Here is a 25,209-nt window from a genome sequence, read left to right on the forward strand (position 1 = left end):
CTTCTGAGCCTTCTACTGGTTTTGTGTGTTTCTTTTTAGGAATTATATTTTAAATAATATTTCATTATTGATTGTGTTAAGAGTATTAATTGTGCATCCACATGGTGGAAAAACAGATTTAAACTGTATCATTTGAGCTGTGATAATATGGCTCTTGCCATAATATCCAGATTGTACTACTCCAGCACACTACAAGGGGGTGCCTTTGAAGGTGGTCTGAAAATTCCCACTAATTAGAATCCACTGCTCTGATCATATATTCCCAGTGTTATGGGAATGGCTAATTGCCATATTTTCCAGCTCTTACAAGTGTTCATCGGTTATATAAATGTTATTAAGGAATTCTGTCTCCATAGAGATGTTATGCTGAACCATAGTGCAGATACAGTAAAATATGAACATATATGGACCTTCTTCTTTAAGAACATGAATCATAAGTAAATACAAGTTAGGCTGGTATAAAAACAGCCCACTTGTTTCCTCTAGACGAATTTCCAACAATTCCAAAACAAGGATTGACTGTTGAAAAACTGTATTTATTATCTCTATAATTCAGTGAGAAATAATATAAAATGATACATAAAGTCAACTGTAGAATCAGTATTAAATAATGGTTGAAAGCTAAATTGCGATGTAAAATGGTAGTTGATGTGCAGTAATTAGAAAAAAAACCAACTTGCAAAATTCTCAAAAACCTTTGTTCCTAGTCACTCAGTCTGTTAGAGATCAGCAATATCTTTAAAGTCTTTGATGGCATCTCCTCTTTCAAACCTAAATGGGGGATCATTTGACCCTTGTTGGCAGTGAGGAGCAAAAGGAGAAAGAAAAACGCTACTAGGATTAAATTCACAGGAAATCACAAGACTTCACTCATGGCTTTCAAGTAAAAGTCCCAACAGATCAGAGAATCTGCATTCAACCCAACAATTTATTGTTATGGAGCTATTCCATAAACTTCCTGGTTGAAAAATAAGCTTACCTAAACCCTGTATATTGTGACTGTGGATGACATTACATATATAAGGGCCATGAACCAAGCAATGAGTCTGAGGTATGCCTTCCAAGGAACCCCACCCTCCCAATGGGGCAGCCTACACAGTTTGACAAGCAATCCAAGGAACTAGGAGGAAGGGATGAAAGTACTGGTACAAATGGAAAGGTTTCAGTATGCTCCCAAATAACTATTTGAATCATGGTCCATAATTTTAAAGCCCAATTTCCTCACATATAAATAACCTTGTACTTTAAGCATCTAAGGCAGGGGTAGTCAAACTGCGGCCCTCCAGATATCCATGGACTACAATTCCCAGGAGCACCTGCCAGCGAACGCTGGCAGGGGCTCGTGGGAATTGTAGTCCATGGACATCTGGCAGGGGCTCCTGGGAATTGTAGTCCACGGACATCTGGAGGGCCGCAGTTTGACTACCCCTGATCTAAGGCCTCACTATGAGATGGAAAATCTTTTGTCCAGCATGTACTACTTTGGATTTTTGGTGGAGGCACACCTGTTTGAATGTTCCTCCATTTCAAGGACTTACATTAAATATATCTAACTCAGATTTGCTTCAAGTTCCCCTGTTGTTTATTAACTCGGGATGATAAACAATATTCATTATACCAATGACTGCTTCCCCGAGAGAAAACACATCTTTTTAGTTTGCCGTTATGATTAGTTTTTTAAGCATGGCCTACCAGTTTTGCAATCTATGAGTCAAAGTCTGAAAATGATCCTTACACTCAAGCACACAACACAGTAAATACATCTTTAAATGGCTACGTTTCATTCTCTGGCTTTCTATGCTCCACCTCCCCCACTCTCTATTTAATGAATCTAATTGTGCTTCTTGAATGGTAGCAAACCACCGTTTATTATCTCCCTCATCAGGTGATCAATGATTTCATTAATAAGACAGATAACAAGACTGTCATATCATCGACACTGTTATGAAAGATGATCCGGGCTTCCTGCTCCATTTTCCAAGGTCTGGGATTCTCTGTGGCAGCTCTGAATCCATTCAATATTTTCCACAGACAGAGAAAAGTGAAAATCCATTTTGAAACCAATTTCAATTAGGATCCAATAGCTGTTATCACAGGTGTCGCAGAATGGGCCCTTAAGTGGAAATGTCGCCTATCCATTCTGAAATGAAACCTTATCAGAGGCTACAAAGATGGCTGAGGACTGCCTATCTGTAAATTACTTTTCACCCTGTGTTAACTCAACCCTAGTTCTGTCATATGGAAGCCTTTTCCATCCACTTGTTATAATGACTAACTAGACCTTGCACCAAGATGACTTTTATTCTGCCCTGGTTCCCCTGCACGAACATGGTGACAAATGCAAATAAAGCCAAAAGGATGCCAGACACGCCAACACATTTAGCAAGAGCGCAGTCAAGCTCTCTTACTTTATTGGAAGGGAAGTAACAGCCCTTGCATTCGGCAGCCCGTCTCCACCCATTGCATTCCTGGTGATTTTTCAATTGCAAACTCCAAGGCCCAGTTATTTCATTAATTCAGCACCCAAGTAGTGAGGCTTTTCTCTCACATCTTTCAGTCTCCTTTTAGAAAATTATCCCATGACGGAGGATTTATTCAGTCAAAGACCTCAGACTTTGAGAGGCAACAAAAGAATCAAGAGACTTTCTGGTCCACCTGCTTGGCGAATGATGAGGCAGGGAAAAGCCTCCCCTAGAGAAACCAATCAAACCATTGTGTGGCGCAGTCAGACCTTTTCAACTGTCAAGCCAGGAGAGCAGGAAAAGAGATGAAAGGACTCAGGATGAAGCTACCATTTACAGAACCATGTGGGAATGGTCTCCAAAGATTTAATAATTGGGATGAAACACAACTTTCTGAAGAAAGAAAGAAAGAAAGAAAGAAAGAAAGAAAGAAAGAAAGAAAGAAAGAAAGAAAGAAAGAAAGAAAGAAAGAAAGAAAGAAAGAAAGAAAGAAAGAAAGAAAGAAAGAAAGAGGGAAAGAAAGAGGGAAAGAAAGAAAGAGGGAAAGAAAGAAAGAGGGAAAGAGGGAACCTGTCTGGTTCACAAGGGATCCGAGATAAACTTTTGTGCAGAATTTCCTGCAATGAGAAAAAGAGAGATTTTAAAGGACTATGGGTTTGCAAATCTGAAATTGCATTGGTTTTCTGGAAACAGCATAAACTGATGCAAGCACAAACAATGCAAGCATAAACTGATTAGATTACACTTCTCAGCTCTTACATAGTACAATGCAATCTTTAGGTCTGTATCACTGCTTGTATAAGGTTTTAGAATTAGGATTTCGGGCTCGTTTTATTTATTACATGTAAAGCATGTTAAGTATTAAATATATAAGAAGTATGAAGGCAAATCCAGGTCATGTCATAACTTATCTGGCTGCAACAGTAAATAAAGATACTGGGAAGCAAGTCCAAGGAATTCAGCAGGAATACTTGTTCCTAAGCAAATTTTGTTTTGAGAATCAGGCTGTGAATGTTCTCTTGGTACTCTATGGGTGTGTCCAGATTTTGAGCGGTGAACCCTTTGTGGAACTGTCACTCCCAAAGTGAGCTCAAAGAAACTCTGTTTTGTTTGTTTAAAGCAGGAACTGATCGAGTACAGCCCACACTAGCTGGTAATCTTCCCTTTCTCATCCAAGCAGTTTTTGAATAAGCCAGAGCACTATGGTGGTTAAGAGTGGCAGACTGTAATCAGGAGATATTAAACAGTTTGTATCTACGCATTTTTCACTTTAAAGCAGGGGTAGTCAAACTGCGGCCCTCCGGATGTCCATGGACTACAATTCCCAGGAGCCCCTGCCAGCGAATGCTGGCAGGGGCTCCTGGGAATTGTAGTCCATGGACATCTGGAGGGCCGCAGTTTGACTACCCCTGCTTTAAAGGATGCAAGTTCCTTAAACACATTCTGGGACCCAAACCTAGTAACCTAATTTGCACATTATGCAAACTGTTTGTTAATTATGCTAATCTAAACACATTAACTGTTGCATTATCTACCAGTTAGTTCACTTCTCCTCCTCTTAATCGCATGCAAAAAAACACCCAAAAGTTGGAGAGGGGTTACAGAAAATTTCTCTCCCCTCACTCTTTGCTCACATCAGGATTTAATCAGGCTTCTGGGACAAAAGGAAAGCCTGCTTGAGTGAAAGAACAATGCAGCAAGTCCCAGGGTCTTTGGGGCTCTAGTCTGGTAGCTCAAGCAGTACAAAATTCAGCATTAGTTCAATCAATGCACAAGTAGAATTTCCTGTGTAGGAGATTCTTAAATGCTTGACCATCACACACAGAATACATACAAGCTTGTGACATTTCAGCCTTAGTTAGCAGAAAAAGGCAGTCCACATAGGAAGATAACCTTCTTGATTCCACTGTTATATGGAAAACGCCCTGAGCTGCAAGGAGAGGGTGGTATATCATATCATATGAAAGAAGGAGAGAAAGAGAGAAAGAAAGAGAGAAAGAGAGAAAGATTTGGACTGCTGTCTTGTGCAGACCATTCTCCTGTTAATTTCAATGAGGTTTCACTGGTTTCCCGGAAACTCATTGCTACTTAAAGTCAAATTACTTAAAGACTGCAGCCTCACAGTCAAATCCTAACTTCTTCAAGTAAACCCCTTACACACCCCTTAACTTCCAGACTTCCTTAAAAACATTGAATGCAAGAGCTCTGTTGGATCTGACTAGTGGTCCATCTTGCCCAGCATCATGTTTCACACAGTGTTCATCCTACTGATCTGGACAGCCAACAAACAGGGCACAGGGGCCAAGCCACCATCTGCTCCAATATTGCCTGCTAGGACTAATATTCAGAGGTTCTCTGCTTTTGCATATCCTTTTGTCACTGTGGCTAGTAGCTGTTGACGGACCTCTCCTACATGAATTTGCCTAACTCCATTTTAAAACCATCAATGGTCATAGCCACCACTACATCCACTGACAGTGAGGCCCACAAGTTACTTACACATTAGGCAAAGAAGCGTTGTCTGACTGGTAACTATTGCACATCAAATTACTTGGGAATTCTCAAGAAACCCCACTCAGTCCGGCAATACACTATCTAAAATTATTTTCCAGTTTTGAAATAACATATTGTTTTTATGCTTTTCTGAATCCCACAGACAGAATAATAAACCCTGGCCTTCCACATTTTTTAAGCGTATTTGGGATTCCCATGATTTGGGAATAATTTGCTTAACCAAAAGGCACAAGGTACTCTTCGTAAAACTACTAACTTTTAGAAGTCAGTTAAAGCGGAAATAGTAGAAAACATAGATGGAGCTACCAATTTCTGCAGGAGAACCTCCTGGCAATAGGGAAGCAAGCATTCCCTCAGGCTTTCCATACCTGTCAATCACAGCTGTTGACTTCCACTGTTTACTTTTTAGGTCGGAATCTAGAAAGCCTAAATATCTGCGTTGTTGCTTTTTTTTTATGAAAGCTGAAAATTTGCCTAATAGTCCAATCAGGCAGGGATGGCATGCCCAGATTCCACATAAGACCTGGCCAACTGGGAAATACGGTAATCCTAAATGTTCCACACTTCTGTTCTGTTTGGATAATCCCTCACAAAGCACTCACACTCTGTTCTCATGCTGAGCAGGCCAGTAGTCTACACACAAGACTTGGGAACCCAGCTTATGGTCACAGGCTTTATTGTCATGCAATGAGAAAAGGCCCTCAACTTTGCTTAACAGCCAGGCACTGTATACTTAGCATATAAATCGAACAGGCCCCATACACCTCTACCTTTAGTGACCCCTCTGTTCTTGACAACATCTACTGCACACTCCCTTAAAGATTTAAATAGCAGAGGAAGAAAGAAGAGGCGGTACAGTACAGCAAAATCCCACATGAGGACTTACCGATTAAGGGGGGCAAATCAAACTCAAGAATGTGCCATTTAAAATTCAGAATCAGTTTTTGATCCTGTATGAATGCTGGCTACAGAGCATGCCAACCAGTCTCTAGAGCGCTTTAGGAATCTAAAGGTGTTTAAATTATGCTTTAATTCCACTGCACCCCTAAAATGCTGGACTTGGATCTGGGAGACCCCAGTTCAAGTCTCACTTCCGTCACAAATTTGAACTGTGAATTTGAGCTAATCCGTCTCTCCCTGTTTTTCCAAATCAGTTTCCAAACCATAAAGTGGACATGGTGATCTGCTTTACAAAGCCACTGAAATCAAAATATAATGGCCCATACATCCAACACAGTGATAAGAGTGTTAGAATCAATGTGCTTAAGGGCACCTGACATTGCATTCACTGGATTGTGGCCAATACAGAATGCACGGTGTGATTTATACTTTTCAACCTTGCAGAAAATGATGGGACAATTGTGAGACAGAATAGAAAAATGCAGAACACATCCAGACTCATAAAATTGCATGCCATTTATAGACCCATTAAGCAATTTAACAAGAATTCACCAATTAACTTGCAGAACAAGTTTGTACAATTGTAGGCTCAAATGCCATCAGGACTTGGCCCACAAAGGTTCCACGTGGTTTGTGTGAAGTTAAAAGATAAAATGCCCACCTCCAGTAACCCAATTGACAGGTTTAACACCTTGAACAACATCTGAATATATGGGATACAGATGACATTTTTAGATATTTGGAAACATTTTAGACATGCCTATCTGTATTTACCACCATTGTTTTTAAATTGTTATGTTTTTATTTCCTTCTGTTTGAGGCAATCAAAATGAAAACCTTAAAAAAAATACCTGTTTGAAATGAGGGAAATGCTGAATTCCAGATTTCGAGCTCACCCTTGAAGTACTGATGCCTTTATCGACAACAGCCCATTCCACTGACAATTGTATTACTGCCATGATATTTCCTATAAGCTTTGCTATCTTGGTAGTGCAGTGGTGAAAGATCATTAAGAAATCTTCTCTCTTTGGGGATGGCTTCACCTGGGATCATCGCTGAATGGAGGCCAATCCCTTTTGCACAGTATTATAGAAGTCATTTGAACTTCAGCTGGTGACAATGACCTTGCTACAGAAAATCCAAAATTCTCACATTCTTAACTTCATGAGCCAGAAGTCTTAAGAATTTTGCGGCTCAGTCTGGATACCCACACAGGCAACCCTGTTAGCACCGCACCATCAGTACTGCAAAATGTGACTTTCAAACCATTCCTAATTTTACTCTACACTTAGCATGTCAAATATGAGATCTGTTTAAAAATTAAAAGTCCTCTGACAATGACCCTGATGATGTTACCAGATTTGTAGGCACAATCAGTATAAGAAGAGTTTGATGCCCCACTATTCTCTACCCTAGGGAGTCTCAAAGCAGCTGACTATCACCTACCCTTCCTCACCCCACAACAGGGACCTTTGTGAGGTAGGTGGGACTGAGAGAGTTCTGAGAGGACAGTGACTGGCCCAAAGTCAACCATCTGCCTGCAAGTGGAGAAGGAAAGGAGGATTAAGTTCTCCAGATTAGAATCTGCAGCTCATAACCAACATACTAGATGGCTGGTCAAAGGCAGGGAGAAGAAGTTCAGTTACTCAGGATTGCCTTGTTGAATGGACATAAGTTCTCCTTCCCCTTTATGCATACACGGAGCGATACAATTCCCACTCATTCATGGGGATTGATACTTAGAGTGTCAGGTTAAGACCTGGGAGCTCTGGATTCAAATCTCTAACCAGCCATACAGCTGTGGATTACTTTACCCAGTGACATTTTCACAGCCCTCCTAGGAATGTTGTGAGGACAAAAGACAATGGAAGTGAGAATAATGTGTAGTGCTCTAAACTCCGGGAAGGAAGGGCAGAATAATAATGTATATGGAGATACATGCCTCCTGTGAGCCACATTAATTGTGCAGGATGCAGTGATCGTTTGGCTCAAGGTACATGAAAAAAAAAAATTTAAATCTCAACCACAGTTAAGAAGAAAAAGAGTTGGTTCTTATATGCCGCTTCTCTACTCAAAGGAGTCTTTAAAGCGGCTTACAGTCGCCTTCCCTTTCCTCTCCCCACAACAGACACTCTGTGAGGAAGGCAAGGCTGAGAAAGCTCTGATATTACTGAAGAAGAAGAGTTGGTCCTTATGTGCCACTTTTCTCTACCCAAAGGAGTCTCAAAGTGGCTTACAGTCGCCTTCCCTTTCCTCTCCCCACAACAGACACCCTGTGAGAGAGCCCTGATATTACTGCTTGCTCAGAACAGCTTTATCAGTGCTGTAGCGAGCCCAAGGTCACCCAGCTGGCTGCATGTGGGGGAGTGCAGAATCGAACCTGGCATGCCAGGTCCACACTCCTAATAACTACACCAAACTGGCTCTAGAAGTTATACCCATCTAAATCCATAGAAGTCAATGAGCTTAGAAGTAAGGAACAGTTGTTTAGCAAAAAAAAAAAAAAAATCAAGGCAGGTGGGCTCTTGGCATACAAAAGTGAGAAAAGGAACAGATGCCCCATCTTTCCTTGCCTTTTTAATACCCCCAGTGAAAATGCCTAAAGGAAGGGAGAAAGGAAGGGAATGAAGGAACCATTACAGAACATACCCTGCATTTCATCATGACTTAAGGCAATTAACAGATCGTTTCTGCACCCGAAATTCGGCCTGACTCACTGCTCATCCATTAATGGGGCTAATCCCACTTCCAGATGATAAATTATGCCTTATAAAGGAACTTTTATGCATGTATCAAAGCAGTTGAAATGTAGCTTGAACACATGGAAGATTTTTCCCTACTGAACATAAGGTGCCTTTTGGGGCAGAAATAACAATTTATTCTAAGGACTATGCATGAACAATCAATTATTGTTGGTCTTTTATTGTCCTTTGAGACTTCTTTCTTTTTCCCTTTCTTCCTTCCAGCTGTTTTCTCCAAATGAACTGGTGCCTGATGGTCAGTTGTTATTCCTGAAGATTTCTTGAGAAGTGCGTGAGTGACCTTCCTCCCGGCTAAGGTATGACATGTGGAGGCGGGGTGGGTGAGCACCTCCCATGGACAAGAGGGGGAGGAGTGCCCCACATCCAGAAACCATGTCCACCATGTGGTGATGCACTCAGGGGGCTCCACAGTGAATTTCACATCTCTAGTACACCAGGGGACAGCCTACCACAAAGTGAACTGGTCAACGAACATGAGGAAATTCATGTAAGTTCATGGTCTGAGGTTCGTGATACCCCCTGACCTGCAAACCACCACAAACCTCCATTTTTCAGGTTTGTACCCAACCCTAGTTTACACCTATATGAGCCTATGCATGGTTCACCTAACTTACGGTATGCTGTAAAGATTAAATACCACAAGCAGTATACAGTAACTACCAATCCTGTTGAACTTTTGACTTCTCCTCACATCAATATCCTCAAATATGTGAACCTCCAAAAAGGATCCAGTAGGATTAATAGCTATTGTTGTGGTGGCCCGGAAACAAAAAATAAATAAAAGGCAAAGGGCAAGGAAATGTGATTCCTATTAAGTAGGATTCTGCTAATTCTTCTCTTCTATGATCTTGAAGAGGTCTCCTCTTCTAAAAAAGCCAGAGAACAAATTGACTTCCTCTCCTTTATTCATCTATCAAGTTTGATTTCAAGTTTCTTCACCAGTAAGATAACCCTTTCTGCTTTCTATCACATTAAAGTATGTTCTCAATAACTATCTGATTCTGATAAAAATAGTCAAAGGCCACAACCTACATATGTTAATAATTAAACTCATTCTCCCCCGCCTCCTTTTAAGACAGAATAATAGGTTAATAAGGAATATCAGATTACTCAAGAAAGAGTTCATGGGTCAAAAAAACTAGACACAACATACCCAAATGAAAAGAAGTAGTTGTCCATCAAACAACTGAAGAGATAGACAGATAATACTTACAGAGTGCGCAACTTTCAAGGGGCAGTGTGGCTCATATCCCTTCCAGAATAGGGATATGTGGGTAGAACTGCAGTTAAAGCCTACAGTTCAAGAAGCAGGAAATACAAATGTACAGGAGACATGCAAAGAGCTGTAGTGAGACAGCAGCATGAAGAACAGCAAAAGTGCTTATCCCCCTGGCCACATGCGAATCTGTTGCAAGATATTTTAGAGTATTAAAGTCCAAGATTACGCTGGGGAAACTATCATATGTCAGTGTAATACCACAAAATCCTGAAAATCCAAGTCCAACCTAAAGGTATTTAGTAGACTTCCAGTGCAATCCTAAATAGAATTCCTCTTTTCTAAGCCAATTGGCTATGCTTATGAATGGCACAATAAAACTGTTATTGATACTGAATATAGTTAAGCCCTCACTTCCCATGAAAACATGGTCAAAGTGACAATTAATAAGGCAACAATTAGCCCACAATGTCTGAGAGGCTAAGCTCACAAGTTACTATCTGGAGAGTACAAAACAGCATAAGGGAGAGCAGGATGATATATGCTGGCCCCAGCACTGTCCCAGGTGAATCTGGTATAACTTGTGAACAAAAGTCTACATGCATGTAAATTTAGAGGCATAGCCTTGCCTGCTTATGTGCAAAGTACCTATAAGCAAATACTTTGTACACATGCTCTGGTCCATGCAATAACACACATAGGGCATTTGTCACTCCTCCAACGTCTTTCCCTGAATTGTAACATATAAACCTTGCTAAACTTTTTTTTTCTGCTTATAAGTACACTACATGGGGATTCACAGTTGGCTCCGGCTCTTTGCATGCATTTCTGGCACGTGCTGGATCTCAATGCCGGAGGATGAAGGTTAGAGCAGTGGTCCCCAACCCCCGGTCCAGGGACCAGTACCGGTCCTTGGATCAGTCGGTACCGGGCCATGGCTCCTCCCTTGACCTCTTCCACAGCTGCTGCCTTGGGGGTTGCCCTGCCACTCTGCTGCTGGCTCACCTTTGGTGCTCTCCAGCGGCCGCCATGGCTGTGGTCCTCCTTGTCATGGTGCTGTGCAGCTGCTGCTGGCAGCACTCCACAGCGAGCAGCAGGAAGTCAGGGGCACCGTCGGGAAAGCAAGTGGGGCAGGGGCTCAGGAGGCGGCAACGTCCCTCAGCAAGACTACCCCCCAGGCCTCAGTAAAATTGTCAAGCGTTGACCAGTCCCCGGTGATAAAAAGGTTGGGGGCCACTGGGTTAGAGGGATTTGGAGTCTGATTCAAAATGACATCTTTTCTATTCTTAAAAGCTTAGTGAACAGGATGGGGGAGTACCCTGACAGTAATTTCCCTTCCCCTGAAACTGACTAAAAGGAGGGAAATGACATGAAGCAGCTCTTAAAAAATCATTTAAACTTTTCTAGACTTTGCCCAAAGTACCAATAAAACATGAATACCATAAACAGTCTGAAAGCTCTGCCCATGAGGCTGGGAGTTCGATCCCAGCAGCCTGCTCAAGGTTGACTCAGCCTTCCATCGTCGGTAAAATGCTTGCTGGGGGGTAAAACGGTAATGACTGGGGAAGGCACTGGCAAACCACCCTGTATAGAGTCTGCCATGAAAACGCTAGAGGGCGTCACCCCAAGGGTCAGACATGACTCGGTGCTTGCACAGGGGATACCTTTACCTTTTTACCATAAACATGACTGCATCCTTAACATAAACTTTGGAAGATACCCTTGAATTAGCAAGAAGAGATATCGAAATGTGGCCGGAAAGATGCACCTTGCAGCAGCGCGGCTCCTTGAGCGTCTTCTTTCCTGGCTGACTTTACAATGACTTCTGCTTCCATATTTCTGAGATACCAGGACATCAAAGCTCACAACAAATACCTTTAAATGGTTGGAGAATCTTCAATAATACCTTCTTTTACATACTTCTTGCTCCTGAATACTACTGCAGTTTGAAATTAAAAAGAGCAAGAAAAAGAACAAGACCAGCATCTCCAAAAGTTTATTTAAATTTCAATAATGAAGCCTTGCGCTGTTTTCCAGTAGAACAATTTCAAAAAATCATTGTAAGCATACTTTCATTCATTTTTATTTTTAAATGATGACAAGTTTCTGAGTGCAGGCTTTCCAGGTTGGAACCTGTGCCAGAATTAGTTCTTTTATGCAAGTTTCAGCCTGGAGCAGATTTTAATGGCCGAGCAGATTAAATTAAGATTTTTAATGGAAACGCTGACAGCTTCTGAACACGTTTGGTGCTATTGTAACCCTAGAGCAAAGTTTGTGGTTAGCCAGGTACAATGCCAATATTCTGTAAGGCAGGGGTAGTCAACCTGTGGTCCTCCAGATGTTCATGGACTACAATTCCCAGGAGCCCCTGCCAGCAAACGCTGGCAGGGGCTAATGGGAATTGTAGTCCATGAACATCTGGAGGACCACAGGTTGACTACCCCTGCTATAGAAGGGATAACACTTGGCACATACAGATTTTCAGGAAAATAGAAGGCAAGGGCTTATGTGGAGAAGACATGCAGATACTCCATTCTGACTGTCCCCAGCAACTAATGATCAGAATGTTTGATTTAACCTTGCCACGAGTAAAAGCAGAGAGAGGTTTTCTTTCTTTTATTATTATTACTAGCTTCAAAGCCGGTTCCTAAGAACGGGCCTTGAAAGGGTCCCCTCCCCTGGCCCCAGGCCAGGCAGCTTAAGGTGGCCTTGGGCCACAGCTCGCAGCCAGATCAACTGGGGCGGGCGGGGGCTGGGCAGCTCGTTAGCAGGGCCGGGACAGAGCTCCTTAGCAGTCAGCTAGTCAACTCCTTAGCAGTCCTTAATGAGCAATCAGCAGGCCGGGAGGCCCTCGTCAGCAGGCCCAGCCTAGCAGGGCAAGAGGCCCTCGTTAGGAGGCCCTCCACCCTTTGCCCAGGGCCTCTCCCCTTACCTGCTGCTGGCTCCAGGCACTGAGGTGTCTGAGAGCAAAGAGGCTAGAGTCTAGGGACTGCAGGGGCAGGGCCAATCAGAGCTAAGCTGGCTGCACCCTGATTGGCCCTATTTCAACTTGGACAGCCAAACACGTCCCACCCCCTAGGCTGTTTCATAAATATATAGAGGAACAACAATGGATAAGGATTTGCATTTATTTCCCACCATTCTCGGCGAAGCCGGCTTGTGGTGGTTACAAGATAAAAAATAAAATACAAGTCCCCTAAAATCCCACTAAAAACACAACAATCAGTGAAATACAAAAAACAGCAACAAACGTGGCAGCAAACCAACCCCCCAACTACCCCTGCTGGGGCCTATGGTAGAACTGCTGGCCACCACTCTTAAAAAGTGGTGGAATACCTTCCTTCCTTTGGGGGGGCCCACAGATCTTCTTTGTATGATAAAAACTCTGCATAAAACCCTTTAGGAGATTCCAACCAGTTTAACTGATCATGCCTTTTAGAAATTAGCAGAGCCACTGAGAAAGTGCATACTTATACTCCAGACAGCTGTCATTCAAGTAATATGTTATCTGCAAATGAATGTGCTGTTGGGGGGGGGGAGCACTGTTTGGGGTTTGTTTTTTAACACAGGATTATGAGGTGATGCAAGTATAATTGGAAATGCATGCAGGGGCTTATTAGGCAAAACACATCAGTAGTCACTGAACACATTCTGAACAATCTTACCTTTTTTGGGGGGAGGGGGTTAGCTATCAATCAGAAATCAGAAACATTCTGAGCAACCAGGCCTTCCTCTAAATAGCTGCAGTTTTTTGTTTGTTATAGTGTGTGTGAGTATGCGTGTACACTGACTGTACTTTACAAAGTTATATAGAGATGACTTAATACCAATTCTACCACAATTACAAAAAAAATTAAATTAGGGGGGCAAACAGCCTTCTGCCAATAGCAGGTAAATAGGAATGAAGCTAATTACATTTTCAAATTTAGGAAATATGCAAACTTTGAGGTCGTTCTTGATTTTGGTATCAATTTACCAAATCACTGTCCAATCCCAGCAATCCACTTCTGTGGGTATGGCAAAGCTGTTACACACACAAAACTTCCATGAATCTCCTATTGTGGCTTCCAGATATAGAGTCCCATATGGTATCCTAGTACACAAATAGATTTGTTTCCAAACTGAGAGACATATATAAATGAGCACAGTAGCAATACAAGTTCATTTGGTTATTACAAGCAGGGATATGTTTTAAGACCAATACAAACATAGAGCCATATCAGAGCATCATTTGTGGCATTAGGCCTTTGCAGTGTAATTTTGCCACAAATTAACCATGAAGATGGTACTATCTTATTGTTTCAAAATTAATATTAAGGTTGTCAATTACTGGAGTTTAATTGACCACCTTAATTTTAACCAATTCATTCAGTTGTTTTATATCTACTAGGGCCCAAGCCTGTTGCATTCAGGAATACAATGGGCGCTAGATTGCGGGGGGAGGAGAGTGCAAGAACTCTGTGGCTGGCCTCTCTCTTCCCCAGGCTGGAGGCCCCTGCAGGCTGGAGGCCCCCAGGAAGGGGCAGCTCTCACGCAGCAGAGATCTGTTGCCTCTGAGCCTCAGAGGGAAGTGGAAGGAAGACAGGGTGGTCAGAGGTGGGGAACGGAAGGCAACTGGCTGACTGCTGAACAGACAGGCGAGCTGGTTGGAGGAGGAAGCACTCAGGGGTGGGACAGCCGCTCTGAGTGGGTGTTAAGTGCTGAGTGGCACTTAAGCCATGAGACACGCTCCTCCTCCAAGGCCTTACCAGAAATATATTATGTGGAATAGATAAATGTGCATACTTTCAACACCACTGTAGCAGTGCTTTTTCTTTTTTAGAGATACAGGAAGCAGATAAAATCCAAAGTCGAAGCTGCCGTTAGTGGGTAGAGGGAAGACCCATCTTAAATATAGTCTTTTCCGCTCTATAGTCTAGTATCAAATTAGACTAAAGAATAAACAAATGTGTCCATAGCTTACAGTTCCAGCCTTCAAAGTTGGCTCCACTAATAATTCAACTAAACTTGGATTAATCTGCTTATTAAACAAACTAAAATTTACAGCCCCGTGCAGCTGCAAGGAACAGACTATGAGCACAAGGTAGCCAAAGTTTGAACACTTTTAGGTCTCAAAGATTAGAGTGGAGAACAGCTACGAAAGTGCTTAACTTTAGAATACTTTCTGTATTTACTTTAGAGGTCAGCTCCACCAAAATCCATACACAAATAATTAAATTAAGACTAAAGTGCCATCATTAAATATAGCCCTGGGGGTACAAAAAAATCCCTAGTGTCTGGTAACCCAGCCTGATGATGACACATAGTAATTGCTCCCCCATGTAAAGTCATACAGAGACAAAGGCTATTGCAAGGCACTTTGAAAGAAAGGGAAGACCGGCATGTTTTGCCCATCTAAAAAAATGCCAAAGTGTTTGGCAGGCCCCACCCCTGCTGGCTCCGGAGGGTCTCTCGTCCGTGATGGTGCCTCTGCCGCAGTCCTTCTCACCATTGAATACAAGGCAGGTTTCTGGCTAAGGGAGATGTGACTGGCCTGAAGATGGCCAAGATGAATGACAACATCCTGATTGCCCTGTTATGCTGGGGGACAGCAGGACTGGAGGATCCTCAGTGCCCACAGGCGGACCACCCTATTGTTCCCAGTGGAGAAATTGCTCCCTGGTTACGTGTCTTCAGAGCCAGATACCGTTTGACTCCAAACAAGAAGAACTTATTATGGGAGCAAGAAACTACGTCTTCAGATTACGTCTTGAGGATCTTTCTATAATTCAGAAGGACCTTAAGATCATCCAACACTAACATGCTGGTCCCCAGCCCAAGGATCTTCTCGGAACAAGCTGCCAGCTGAAACCCAGGCCCTGATGGGAACTACCTCAGTTCCGCAGGACCTGCAAGATCAGACTTTTGGTTGAGGCTAGACTGAACAAACTATTGCCAACAGAATCAGTGGGCCTCTCTCCACGCCTCTCCGTATCCCCCCCCCCACTGAATTAGAATTAAAACATCACCATCACCATACTGTTGAGGCGGACCAGCAGAACATCCACAAGCACAACAGAACGTTTAATTGTTTGAATTATTTTAATTAATTATGATTTTAATTGTGATGTTATATATTGCAAAGAGCCAGTTTGGTGTAGTTGTTAGGAGTGCGGACTTCTAATCTGGCATGCCAGGTTCGATTCTGCGCTCCCCCACATGCAACTATCTGGGTGACCTTGGGCTTGCCACGGCGCTGATAAAACTGTTCTGACCGGGCAGTGATATCAGCGCTCTCTCAGCCTCACCCACCCCACAGGGTGTCTGTTGTGGGGAGAGGAATGGGAAGGCGACTGTAAGCCGCTTTGAGCCTCCTTCGGGTAGGGAAAAGCAGCATATAAGAACCAACTCTTCTTCTTCTTCTAAACTGCTCTGAGCCTGCACTGCAGGGAAGTAGTGGTATATAAAGCCAATAATAATATATTTACAAATATAATCTGAGCAAATGATGAAATTAACTGTGTAAGAACTAAGCCAAGTCCCCATAAAACATCACAATATTGTTGTAGTGAAAACAGTATTTATTTTGTGTGTTAACTCAAGGAATATTTCCAATTTTGTTACATATCAGGAATGTTTTACTTGAATAAATCATCTTCCTTCAGAGGCTATGTGGCAGCTCTGTAAGCATTAATGAATTTCAAATTCACACCTCCCCAAAGGAAATTAACATCCCCATTAACCATATTCCAGATTATTACATAGGTGCCTGCATAACTAGAGCTAATCTACCCACCAGGACCTTTACGTATGCCTTTAGGTATGCCACTATATGTGTGTCTTAGCCAATATGTGTCAAGTTGTATTCCAGGGGGAAATTCATACACAACGACCCCAAATCTTTCACTTTCATAAATCAAAATAAGCCTACTGGCCCAGATTCAAAATGCTGCTCAGGCACGCACAAGGGGCTTGCATTGGCTGCATAGAATTTTTAGATATGTCTCTTCTAACAGCTGACACATATCCATACACACATATACTATGACACATCACAAAATGGTTTTGAAACCCCTCAGCATCTCAAAAGCTGATTGCTGCATAGCTTTGACTCCCATAAGTACTTTTAACATTAGACAAGGATGGGCATACATATACTTTCAAAATGAGATAAGAGTGACAGAGATCTCAAGATAGAAACAAACTTGATGTGTGTGTCCCCACCCCAAAACAAGTAGCCATTGCTAGGGGCAAATTTCACAAGCTGCAGAAAAGGCTTATCCTTGCGCTTCACAATCATGTTTTTTCCGTGGCGCTTGAAAGGAAGACCGCTGCAAGCAAACACATGGGAACCACATGCCCAGGAAATGTGCGGGCTGATCTGGGGAAAGGCTTGACAGCTAACAGGATCTCCAACATGATAAACGTCCACTATCGCCATATGTGGCCACGTCTCTAAGAAATATTCATTACACAAAACTGAGGAGGTAGAAGCACCCTGGGGTCTTTTCCACATCAAAGAGCCTTGGAACTGCCTCTTGAACTCTCCACTGTTTTTGTAGTAAGCCCGTTGGTGTCCTGACCTGGACAACCCAGGTTAGCTTAACCTCGTCAGATCTGCAAAGCTAAGCAGGATCAGCCCCAGTTAGTATTGGGGTGGAAGACCACCAAGGATCATGATGCAGACTCGTAGAGTTGTACGATTCGGCATCCAAAGCAGCTGTTCCTGCCCGTAGCAGCCAGCAGCACTGGCTGCTACGGGCGGGAACGGCTGCTTCGGATACCGAATCGCACAACCCTCAGATACCGAATTGCACAACCCTCTAGGCAGAGGAAAACTACCTCTGAACCACTCTTGCCTTGAAAACCCTACTAGGTGGCCATAACTTGGCTGTGACTTGATGGTATTTTCACCACCAAATGCATTTGTAGGTGAGGAAGGAAGCAAACCACCCTTGTTTATTGAGAATCCACACTTCAAATCTCACCTTGGCCATGAATCTTTATCAACCCTTATTTTCTCCAGTCACATCAACTCCTCCTCAATACGATAGAGATGAAGGATACCTTACTCCAACGTAAGGAGCCTCCCCACCACCCTCCCAATTTAAGCAGCTTGTCTGTTGGAAGAAAAGACGCTTACATTGAAGGAAGTTTCCTTAAGCTAGTAACTTTGCTCAGTGGAGTGGTAGAACCAAACTCCAACTACACGTTGAGGCTCCAGAAAAGTATTCACAGGACTCAGAAGATAAGACGTCCAGTTCCATCTATATAGGAACAGGCTTCTGCCAGTGACCATTCCACTGTCCCCCAGGTACCTACAGAGGCTCTATAGTTCTCACCGTATCTTCCTGTTTTGAGCTCTTGGTGAAGAGACCTTCATTTTCCAGAGACTTACCAAGTCACCAGCATGAGAAGCTGGATGTCTGTTTCTTACATTGTTGCTGCAATAGTTTCCATTAGTTGAATCGGCCACTTATTCTTCACCACATTTCCCCACCCCCATTCCAGTTTGCATTTGTGAGCTTGGGCTTGCTTGGGACATGGAATTTAACTTTAGACTTCTAATTCTACTCTACCAGTCAGCAAACAGTGGTAATATATTTCATGTATTCCAACTAATAGGACATATGCAACATATCCTGTCTGGATTTAAACAAAACACTTGGACAAGATTATTCAAGAAAGTTCTAAAGAAGAAAAGTAAGCACCATGCTTTTTTTGGGGGGGGGGGAGAAAATAAGTGATTCTAAATATGTTCTAGAAGTACATCTCAAACAACATGAGTCAAAAGTTATATGTTCAAATTATTTGGGTGTTTTATGGAACAAAGGCAGTTCAATTACTACAACGAGGCCTTTGAACAATGGCCTTAGTCTTTCTAAATTAAACCGGAAAGCAGGTGGGGGATGAAAAGGCGAAAGCTTAGACAGTGTGTATGTCAAATTACCAGGCAAGCAAGGACATTCTGGAAGGAAATGAGTAGATTTCCTCAAACTACAAATTCATGTTTCCAAAATGAGAATGTTTTCTCCTAATTTCACTGCTGTGCCCTGAGTGGTTAAAGAAATCCAGAAGGAATATGTTTGAGAGGGAGGATATTTACAATAGACTGGTATATTTAAAAGTTTTAAAGGGTGGGAAGACGAGAAACCCGTCATTAATTTCTGACAAGGCCACTTTTGTCTCTTTTATAGTAACCAATTATCTAACGAGGGTAAGCAATTTCCATGGCGAAATGTAACGTATTTTGAATGCTTTCCAGGCTAATCATGATGATTTTCCAAAATGCCACAAAAGGAACTTCCCATAATAAATAACATCATTATTTACAACCCAAATTAGATAATTTGGAGAAAAACACCAAGTCTGATGCCAGAACTAGGCTCACTGATTTCCACACCCAAACACACACGCTCCTCCCCACTCTCTTCTTTCCCCCTCCACAACTTGCTTAGTTGCTTCAGTTTCTCCTTAGAACAAACACTGAATCCAGGTGCAAAAGCTCAAGCCGCATGGAATGCGGCACACATTAAATTATGGCAGGTTTGTCCGCAAGTTAATCCCTGCTGTTACTCACCATTGGATGTGGTGCTGGAGGCCACGGCTTTCTCACTGACATCGGTCCGAGTGGAGCATTTCACTATGGGATGCTCAGCTTTTTTCTTCTCACCCGTGGTCGAGTTATGGGACTGGGCTTCCATGATGACTTCTCATTACTTCAGGTCTCTTCACACTAATACCTGAACAAAACAGCAGAACCATAAACCTTCAAAGACAGATTGAAACTCTTGACATGCTTAGCCTGGCATGAGCAATCCACCAGCCCTCTGAACAAAACTCATCCCATCTTTTCTCTTTTACACGTCACACTCCATTCTTCCCCAAAGGAGTTCGAGGCAACATACATGAGGATTATCTTTTTGTCCTTACTCCTACCCTGCAAGGCAAATCAGACTGAGAGTATGTGCAACAGGCACCAATGAGCTCAATATTGTTTCTTGGCATACCTTGCCCTTCCAGTTTATGCCAAGGCTTAGCTAAACCCACATCTCTCCTGTCCAAATCCAACAGCCCACATATTACCCATCATTCCTTTTTGCTGTTTTAGCGTCTAGCTCCAATGGCTGTATTAGATGGAAGCAAGTTTTACTTAAGTCAGTTGCTTCCAAGTGGTGTGGAAAGAACTTAGGCTTTTGCAGGAAGCTTTGCTACCAAAAAGTGGGATGGGGAAAAGCAAACTGAATAATCTCTAAGGGAGCTGGCAAACAGCCAAGTCTTCCTCCTCTCCTCCCAGTTTGGAACTATATAGCAGCAGCTGAGCTGATCATCCATTTGACTGTAAATCCAAATATTTAAGCTTCGACATTTATATCAGTCCAGCTTCACCGCAGTGAATAATATCTTCAAGGCTGATCACATAAACAGTTCGTTCTGTTTGTTTTAGAAATGTAATTCTAAAAAGGGTTATTGGAGCACCACACCCGTGAAAACCGGGGTGGGGTGGGGGTAGGGCATGATTACCAGGAAACTGTAGGATCGCTTTCTCTAAACAACCACCCTAAAATGGAAATCCCTGCAGGGAACAAGTATTGTTATTCTGTCTTTTACTTTTGGAGACATTTGCTGCTGCTCTCTATTCATTCATTTTTTTAATCTCTTCGACTGAAAGCCACCTTCTTAGAGCTGTGAACTCTACTACATAAACTAAGATACCTAAACATTTCGGCACCATTGTGAACTCACTACAGGATGGAAAAATATGGCTAGTCAATAGCAATCCAAGAAAGACAACAAATATTTCTGATGTATAATGTAAAATCCCCAGTCAGCACTTGGAGTGAAGTACCTGCCCCTGTTGTTTGCTAAAACAGCAGAACACAGAGAAAAGAGGCTGAAGAACCTTTCCCTCTTAAGACATTGTTACCTGCACAGTAGCAAACAATCTATCAAAATTCTGTAAACAAAAAGCACACAGACAAATCCAGAAATCTACTAATTTTGTCAGAGTAGTTTTTAACCCTGGCCTATGCAGTGGGGAAAGAAGAATTAGTTTTTTTCATAAAACTGTACTCCATTCATGCCTGTTAAAGGTGCCTTGGAGATATAACTCTTTATGACAAGCTGATTACTATTCCTGATAAATATTTACCTTACATCAGATTTAAGTTCTTGGGGTATTAATACCCCCAGAGGTACAAATATGTTAGAAATTTTAGAAGTTTAGAGGAAATTTCCTTTAAAATTGATTTAAGTTTGTATTAGTCTACCAATTAGCTTACAAGGCTAGGTTTCTATTAGTTACTTATTTCTTAGATTTATGGAATAAACTTCCTGACTAACAGGCGCAGGGTGGATCACAAAATTATAATTGAAAACATCCATGGTATGATTTCAATTAAAAACATCCACAGTTGATTAAATTATTAAGATAATAAAACGTCTAAAATCTCATTCCAGTATTCGAGTTTTTCAAATGGCTTCAAACTCATGACACAACTGCGTTAAAGATGACATGAAAGGACAGGACATCAGTCAGGGGGCAGAAACAGGAGTTTGGTACCCATTGTCAACCAAAAGCCAGGCAGAACTCAACTTTACAGGCCCTGCAGAATGCAAGTCCCAGATGGCCCAGATTTCATTTGGAAACATCTTTCACCAGGTCAGAAAAGGTCCTGGTTGACAATAGGTACTCGCGCCTTGGGCCATGGACTAATAGCAAGTTCCCATTTTGAGAACACAGTGATGGTCCCAGGTTGTTAAGGACTTTAAAGGTTAACACCCAGATCTTCACCACTGTATTCAGGACCAGTTGGAGCTTCTACATCTAGCCCAAGAATAGCCCTGTTTAGATCACATTGCTGTTGTCCAGCCTGGAGATGACCATTGCATGGATCACAGTGGCTAGCCTATTCCGGGATAGCTATGGAGCCAGTTGTTTAATCCCACAAAGTTCTATAAACCCAATTTTGTTTACATGGGTTACCTGGTACTCCAAAGATACAGAAGCATACAGGTACACTCCCAAGCTCTTAATGGACTGGTTAGGGACTACCTGTACTCCAGCCAGCATCAGGAGATGGCACACCCTGTCTGCCCCTTCCAGGCCAAGCCAGAGGACCTCCATCTTTGCCAGATTTAGTTTCAATCAGCTCTCCTTGAATCATCCAGCCACAGCCTCCGAGCAACTGGCCAGCTGTTCTGGGGCGATAAGCGGGTGGCCATCCATTAACTGATATTACTAGGTATCATCAGCATACTGATAACACTCACGTCCAAAGCTCCAGACCAGACAAGCAAGAGAATGTGTGTAATGTTTAATTAGCAGGCTTTTTTTAACTAACATTTAAGTAAAGTTTCTTAACAGTTGAAAGCCTGTGCAAGTAAAGGATGGATGGCTTATGGGTCCCTTGAAGTGTGATCTCATTCTACACTTTAACATTTGCATGAAATCATTGCATGAAGTCATTCAGAGATTTAGACTGGGTTATTGCCAAAATGCAGATGAAACTCAGTTCTATTTTGCACTTCTAGCTGATCTAATGGAGGCTGTAGAAACTCTGAACCAGTGCCCGGCTGCAGTTCTGGAGTGAATGTGGGCTACCAAACTAAAATGTCATTCCAAAAGGACAGAAGTGTTACAGGCGGGCAGAAGGTCTGACCTGGGATTTAAGGTGTCGCCCATTCTGGATGAGATTGCACCCCCTTTAAAAGAAAGGTTCATAGTCTGGGGGTACTCTTGGACCCAATCATACTGCTGGAAAAGCAGGTAGCATCTACAGTTAAGAGTGCCTTTTACTATCTTCAACTAGTTGGCCATCCATGGCCTTTCCCAGGCAGAAACTATCTGACCTCTGATTAGATCAAGATTAGATGGCATGGCTAAGGGAAGTGGTGCGAGATCAGAGACCGTGGTGACAGTTGTGCCTTGGGATCGCCAAGAGTCAGACATGACTGAATAGCTGACAACAACAGCACACTCTAGGTGGAGCTGCCCTTGAAAAATGTGTGAAAACTTAAGTTGGTACTGAATGCTGCAGCCAGAACTTTAATGAGAGTAGGTTGTAGGAACCATATCACTCCAATCTACACTGACATCCAATTTGCTTCTAAACTTGTTGACCTCTAAACTTCAGTACCTGAAAGACTTCTTCCTCCCTTATGAACCTGTCCAAGTACTGTGATCATCTTTGGAAGCCCTGCTTCAGACCCTTCAGGCAATCCAGACAAGGGCCTTCCTTCCAGAAATGATTCATCTAACCCTTTGTTGCCATCAGCAAGTAAAGACTTTTCATAGAAGGGACCTCCTGGGTCATCTAGCCAAACCTCTTGCACTATGCAGGACACTCACAACCCTATCGATCACCCACTGTAACCTGCCTCTCTGTCAGATGGCTATTCAGGCTCTGTTTAAAAATTTCCAAAGATGGAGAACCCACCACCTCCTGAGGAAGCCTGTTTCACTGAAACATCACTCTCACTATCAGGAACTTCTTCCAGATGTTAAGACAGAATTTCTTTTGAATTAATTTTATCTCATTGGTCCTGGTCCATCCCTCTGGGGCAAGAGAGAAAAACTCTGCTCCATCCTCCATATGGCACCTTTTTAAATACTTGAAGATGGCCATCAGATCCCCTCTCAGTTGTCTCCTCTCCAGACTAAACAGACCAAGCTCCCCCAACTTTTCCTCATATGTCTTGGTCTCCAAACCCCTCACCATCTTTTCTGCCCTCCTCTGGACATGCTCCAGTTTGTCTACATCCCTCTTCAACTGGGGTGCCCAAAACTGAACACAGTACTCCAAGTGAAGCTGAACCAGAGCAGAGTAAAGCGGTACCACTTGCATGCAATGTCAAGGAGAAACTGATCTTCTAGTTCCATCTTCTGATGCCTCAACAATTCCTTTTCTGGAAAGAAGTAGTTTTTTGAGGGGGTGCAGAAGGTTTCAGCCTGAAAAGCTGTGATGTGTGTCCCTGTGGACTCCAGCCACAGGGAATTGTTTGTGACTGAGCCTTCTGTATTTCACTTTTAAGAAACTCCCAGCCCTCTGGGACTCCCATCTCTTTGTCTTTTTGATCACAAGACTCTACCCAAAATGCCTTTAAATCTGTTAAAATCTGCTTTCCTGAAGTCCAGTCTATACGTCCGATTTCATAAAGGTTTTCTCTTCCCACGATTGCAAATTCCAAAATCACATACTACCAAGTGTGCCTACTACTTCCACCTCATCTACCAGTTCTTCCCTATTGATGAGAATCAAGTCTAAAATAGCAGACCTCCTGGTTCCCCTCTTTTCTTTCTGGGAAATGAAGCTGTCAGCAAGACAAGTTAAGAAATTAATGGAGTTTGTATTTTTAGCAGAGTCGGTCTTCCAACCGATATATGGGTAATGGAAGTCACCCATGACCACTGTTTCCCCCCTCTTTGAGAATTGTGTTATTTGGTCTAGGAGTATCGCATCCAAATCCTCTGACTGGCTTGGTGGTGTATAGCAGACCCCCACAATAATACCATTCTCCTTTCCTACTCCTTTTATATTTACTCAAATACTCTCAACTGAACTTTCATGCTCAGGTACCTGTATTTCTTCACAAATATAAAGATTCTTAACATATATTGCTATACCTCCCCCCTTCTTTACTTCTCTATCCCTTTTGAATAGATTGTACCCCTCGATTCTAGTTTTCCAATTGTGAGTATTATCACACCAAGTTTCTGTGATTCCTATTAGGTCATAGTCCCCTCCCTCTATTAAGACTACTAGTTCCTCCTGCTCGTTTCCCATACTCTGAGCATTAGTTTAGAGACATCGTAATCCATCCTGTGTGTGCCCCATGGTTTTGGCTTTTGAATTTCCTTGCAAGTTAGTAGTTCCCTCCTTATGTGCCCCTCCTGTAGCTTTGCAACCTTCCCATCTTCAGTTCTTGCCATCACACCAGGTTCTGAATTTACATATCGCTCCCCCTTTGTGTCTAGTTTAAAGCCCTCTTCACTAGATGTGCAAAGGTTCTCCCAAAAATACTTTTTCCATCTCTTGTGAGGTGCACACCATCTCCTGATAATAGGCCCTCATATTGACATCGTAGACCATGATCCAGAAACCCAAACCTTTCCCGACAACACCAGTGACGTAGCCAGTTATTGATTTTTCTCTCCCTTCCTAAGCCACGGCCACTTACAGGAAGGACTGATTAAAACAAAACCTGTGCTCCCAGGTCCCTTTGCCTTTCCCCCCAGATTCACAAATTCCTTCTTAATATGTTCCATGCTCTGCTGGGCAGTATTATTTGTTCCTACATGGATGAGAAGGAAGGAGTAACGATCTGTGGGTTTGATGAGCCTGTCCAGCCGTTCTGTGACATCCTTGGTACATGT

At 42.6% G+C, this 25,209-nt stretch overlaps 1 protein-coding gene across 5 annotated transcripts in view; it reads right to left on the reverse strand.

The window, feature by feature from the left end:
• The window catches only part of GLI3 (GLI family zinc finger 3), a 261,843-nt gene that overhangs the window by 215,750 nt on the left and 20,884 nt on the right, over positions 1–25,209 (reverse strand). For all 5 annotated transcript variants that reach the window (XM_077304551.1, XM_077304554.1, XM_077304553.1 and 2 more), the window contains exon 2: positions 19,414–19,576. In XM_077304551.1, the coding sequence (XP_077160666.1) occupies positions 19,414–19,537 (124 nt within the window). In that variant the 5' untranslated portion in view covers positions 19,538–19,576. The remainder of the gene's footprint in view (positions 1–19,413; positions 19,577–25,209) is intronic.

The sequence above is a fragment of the Paroedura picta genome, chromosome 11 (genome assembly GCF_049243985.1).
Source record: "Paroedura picta isolate Pp20150507F chromosome 11, Ppicta_v3.0, whole genome shotgun sequence".
Lineage (NCBI taxonomy): Eukaryota > Metazoa > Chordata > Lepidosauria > Squamata > Gekkonidae > Paroedura > Paroedura picta.